The sequence below is a fragment of the Mastigoproctus giganteus genome, chromosome 1 (assembly GCF_048544385.1).
Source record: "Mastigoproctus giganteus isolate SK-2022 chromosome 1, ASM4854438v1, whole genome shotgun sequence".
Classification (NCBI taxonomy): Eukaryota; Metazoa; Arthropoda; class Arachnida; order Uropygi; family Thelyphonidae; genus Mastigoproctus; species Mastigoproctus giganteus.
The window spans coordinates 175,005,349-175,009,147 of NC_143575.1; the positions used below are offsets into that span (position 1 = coordinate 175,005,349).

A 3,799-nucleotide genomic window follows, 5' to 3' on the forward strand; every position below is an offset into this window, starting at 1 on the left:
TCTGTACATATTGTACGCTCCATCTTCAAATCAAATTCTTCATCCTTTAATCTGAGTGACACCAATTCCAGCATTTGGTGACTTAACCAGTACTTCAAATTTAACAAATTTATTCATTATTCTCCTAGCATTAGTTTATTTGTTTGTTTCATGAGGAACCTCATCAGGCCTTGTGTTGTTGCAGTATCATATTCAGTTTCTTAACTAGTGTTCAGCTTGTTAAGAAAGTTAAGCTAGTTTCATCCGTCCGAATGTAAAAACTCAATTTCCTTTAGAAGAATTTTCATGAAATTTTATATTTTAACCTTTTGAAAAGATTTATAGAGCTCTTCCAAATTTCATTAAAATTGGACGAATAGAATTCCGACAATTATTACTTCTGTTTTTGTTTTCCGTTCTCATGTAATAACGCAATTTCTAGTAGATAGATTTTCACGAAATTTTAGATTTAGATCTTCCAGAAAGATTTGTAGAACTCTTAGAAATTTAATTAAGATCGAACCAATACAAATCTGACAATTATTATTTTTTTCAGTCCGTCCGCAAGTAATAACTTGACTCCCAGTGAAAAAGTCGTTTCTTTTTGCTGTTTTTTATTTGTTATAAATCATGAATTATTGGCATTTGCTAAAGAGCCTGAAATTTAACGCACTGCGTACATAACTAACTTGCTTACTTATGATTCTTACCTAAACGGTGCTTCGGCTGCCTATATTTATCCTAATATTATGAATTAAACATAAATTAGCATGGGCACTATTCAATCATAGAATATTGTGTTTTTCAAGCATGAAACGAAAGCCGCAGTATCGAAGAGTAGTATTAATTGAGAAAGGGAAAAAAACTGCAAAAATACTTAGTAATTCACTTTTATTATTACAAATACTGCTGTACATAAATTCGGGAATTTGTACCCTGTCTTGTTCTCTCCGATAATTGCACTTTACATTTCAGGAAGACGAGCTGAAAAGTAAAATATCGATCGGTTAGCAATTTTCTTTTCACAAATGTCCATGTAAAAGCAGCCTCATTATGAAACTCTAATAATAGTACTTATAAGAAGAAAAATTAGTGATGGAAAATATACCTAAGTTCAATGTTTTAAGCAGGAGAGTTAATTCTTGCTTTATCTTCTTGATAATCTAATTAACATATGTTTAAAAAATATTTTTAACTTTGGGTAAGATAAGAATGTTGCTAAGGCCTAAATATGAACATTCGAGAATGCACCAGGAAATTAATACGACTCTCTGACACGATACCATAGTAGAAATAAAGTTAAGCAAATTCAAAACTTACTTTTATAGTACCTTGGCTACTCCAAGGCCTCCGTAACCAATGCCATATCCAAGACCACCGTAGCCAAGTCCTCCATAACCGAGTCCGACACCATAACCGAGACCTACACCATATGCGCCAGGATGGCTGATGTGGGTTGAGTATGCAACAGCGCGTCCAACAGGATGTCCAGCATAACCTCCATAGTATCCTCCAAGATAACCATAGCCAGGACCTCCTAGAAGGGCAACGGAGTACACGGAAGCCACAAGGGCGAGAAGGGTGATGGCGATCTAAAAATAGAAAATAACATTTTATCTATTTTTGTCGAGGTTATTATTATAATTTAATTGGTATCGATAGAAATGTGTCAATATATATCCTACTTCGATGACAAATAGTGCAATAGAATCTATTAATCCTTAGTAATGAATTAACACCCACTTCTCTTTGCTTAATTAAATTGTATTGCAATAGCATACCGAAGATTTTGGACTACAGCACTACTAATTGAAATTATTAGTCCGAAGTGAAATGGTTCTTTCGATTGAAAGTGGTCTTCCCTATAAATAATACCAATATTACTTTTTTACTGGCGGTTGTAGGCCAATTAAAGTTAAAATAATGAATATGTCCTAGATTATACCATCATTTTCAAGGAATCTGAGGAACTTCATACACCAGTGCCTTTCTTTGAAAAAGCATTGAACCAGTTTTTATGGTTATTAATTTCCGATTGCTTAACGTAACCAAAAATATTAAAACGGAACACTTACCAGAGTTTTCATGGTGGAAGATGTTGTGGTCAGCTTTTTGCAGTTACTGAGTGTCAGTAGTTATATGTAGAGCCCTTTTATACTTACACTCCAGCATGTGTCCTTCGAGCACACACCAGGCAGTGATCGATCGTTTTGAAATTTCGTTTAGGTTTATAGCTACTTTCAGTTCTTGGTGTGTTTCCCTTTTTTCACCAAAAGGAAAAAAAAAATACATAAAAAACTGGAGGGACACAGGATATAAAACCTGAAGGTTATTACTCCCTTCATTTACCGGTTTTGATTTAGTTGATTAATTCCACTCATCTGAAAAGTGGGTGGGGCATTATTGCAACACTTACCCTTTCGATGGTTCACTTGTCCTTGGAAGAAACCAATAATTCTTGAATGGTGAAAACGGCATTCCTAACGAGTTACTATGTGTTTCGTGTTTCTCGATTTGCTTGCTTTCCAAGGCTCTTAGAATATTTTCCAGTTTCTTATAAGACTACCTTGTCTTTAACCTGCTCTATCTTGAACAGTGGCTCTATTGTTCTACATTGAGTCTTAATCTGAAAACACAATTCCTGAAATATTTCAGTTAAATTGAAATATTCGAACCATCAATATAATTAACGAAATGAGTTTAATAATACTTGTCCATAGATTGCCTAGTTCATGAGAAAAGAAACATGCAATAAAGCCTATCTGTAAACCAACTGTAAAATTGATCCTTATACACTTCTTTTATTTTTTCCGAAATTTTACGTTTTCTAATCACAAGAGAATTGAAAAAAAAAAAAAAAAAGGAATAGAAAATGTCAGTGACGTTATAAAAATATAACGGGATTGTTAAAGTTCGAATTTTCCGTTTGAACTTTGAATTCTCATTCTTTTTCATTTTGAATTTTCACCTATGCACTAATGCATAAATTGTCTCGATTTTAATTGACATTCTTTTCTGACAATTGACATCCCTTTTGACATTCTGAAAGTTCTTTAATAAGACATTTTAATGCCATTATCACCTAAGATGTATGTTTCTAAGTTTATCAAGCATTTAGATCATAACGGTATAATAAAACTTTAGGGTATCTTGAAGTACAATTTGCTGAGGACAGTTAAACAATGGAAATAATAATATTATACATTGCAGTCTTGTATATACGTTAAGCAATGGCATTATTGCTTATGATATTCCCATACGTAATTTGGTACTGACAAGACTGCAGCAATATTTCAGACACAGCATGGGTTTGGTAAGGGAAAGCCTTGTCTAACAAATTTGATAGGATATTATGATGTGGTTACGAAGGAACTGGATGCAAAAAATAATTTTGATATCATATATTTGGATTTCAGGAAAGCTTTTGACACTGTTGCGCATGGAAGACTATTGTACAAATTGGAGCAGAATGGTATTAAGGGTAAGTTGCTACAATGAATAAAATGATGGTTAAGTGGGAGAAAACAGATGGTGGTAATCAATGGGTGCTGCTCTTTGTGGACTAATGTTATTAGTGGAGTCCCACAGGGTTCGGTGTTGGGTCCACTGTTGTTTTGTATATTTATCAATGATATTGATGAAGGTATATCAGGCTTAATGTCGAAGTTTGCAGATGATACATAGGTTGGCAGGGTTGTTAATGACAGTAATGGCAGTGTGCTATTGCAACAGGATCTAGATAATTTGGGCAGATGGACTAAGAAGTGGCAACTGAATTTTAACTTTGACAAATGCAAAGTACTGCATATGGGTAGAAGTA

General features: G+C 33.8%; 1 protein-coding gene across 1 annotated transcript; it reads right to left on the reverse strand.

Moving 5' to 3' along the window:
- Positions 1–1,301: 1,301 nt before the first annotated feature.
- LOC150091284 (glycine-rich protein-like) lies at positions 1,302–2,089 on the reverse strand. Its single transcript, XM_090389945.1, has 2 exons — positions 2,055–2,089; positions 1,302–1,571 (listed from the first exon to the last, which is right to left on the reverse strand). Exons 1-2 carry the CDS (start codon positions 2,064–2,066, stop codon positions 1,302–1,304), a joined length of 282 nt encoding a protein of 93 aa, XP_090246071.1. The 5' UTR covers positions 2,067–2,089.
- Between the last annotated feature and the right edge of the window lie 1,710 nt (positions 2,090–3,799).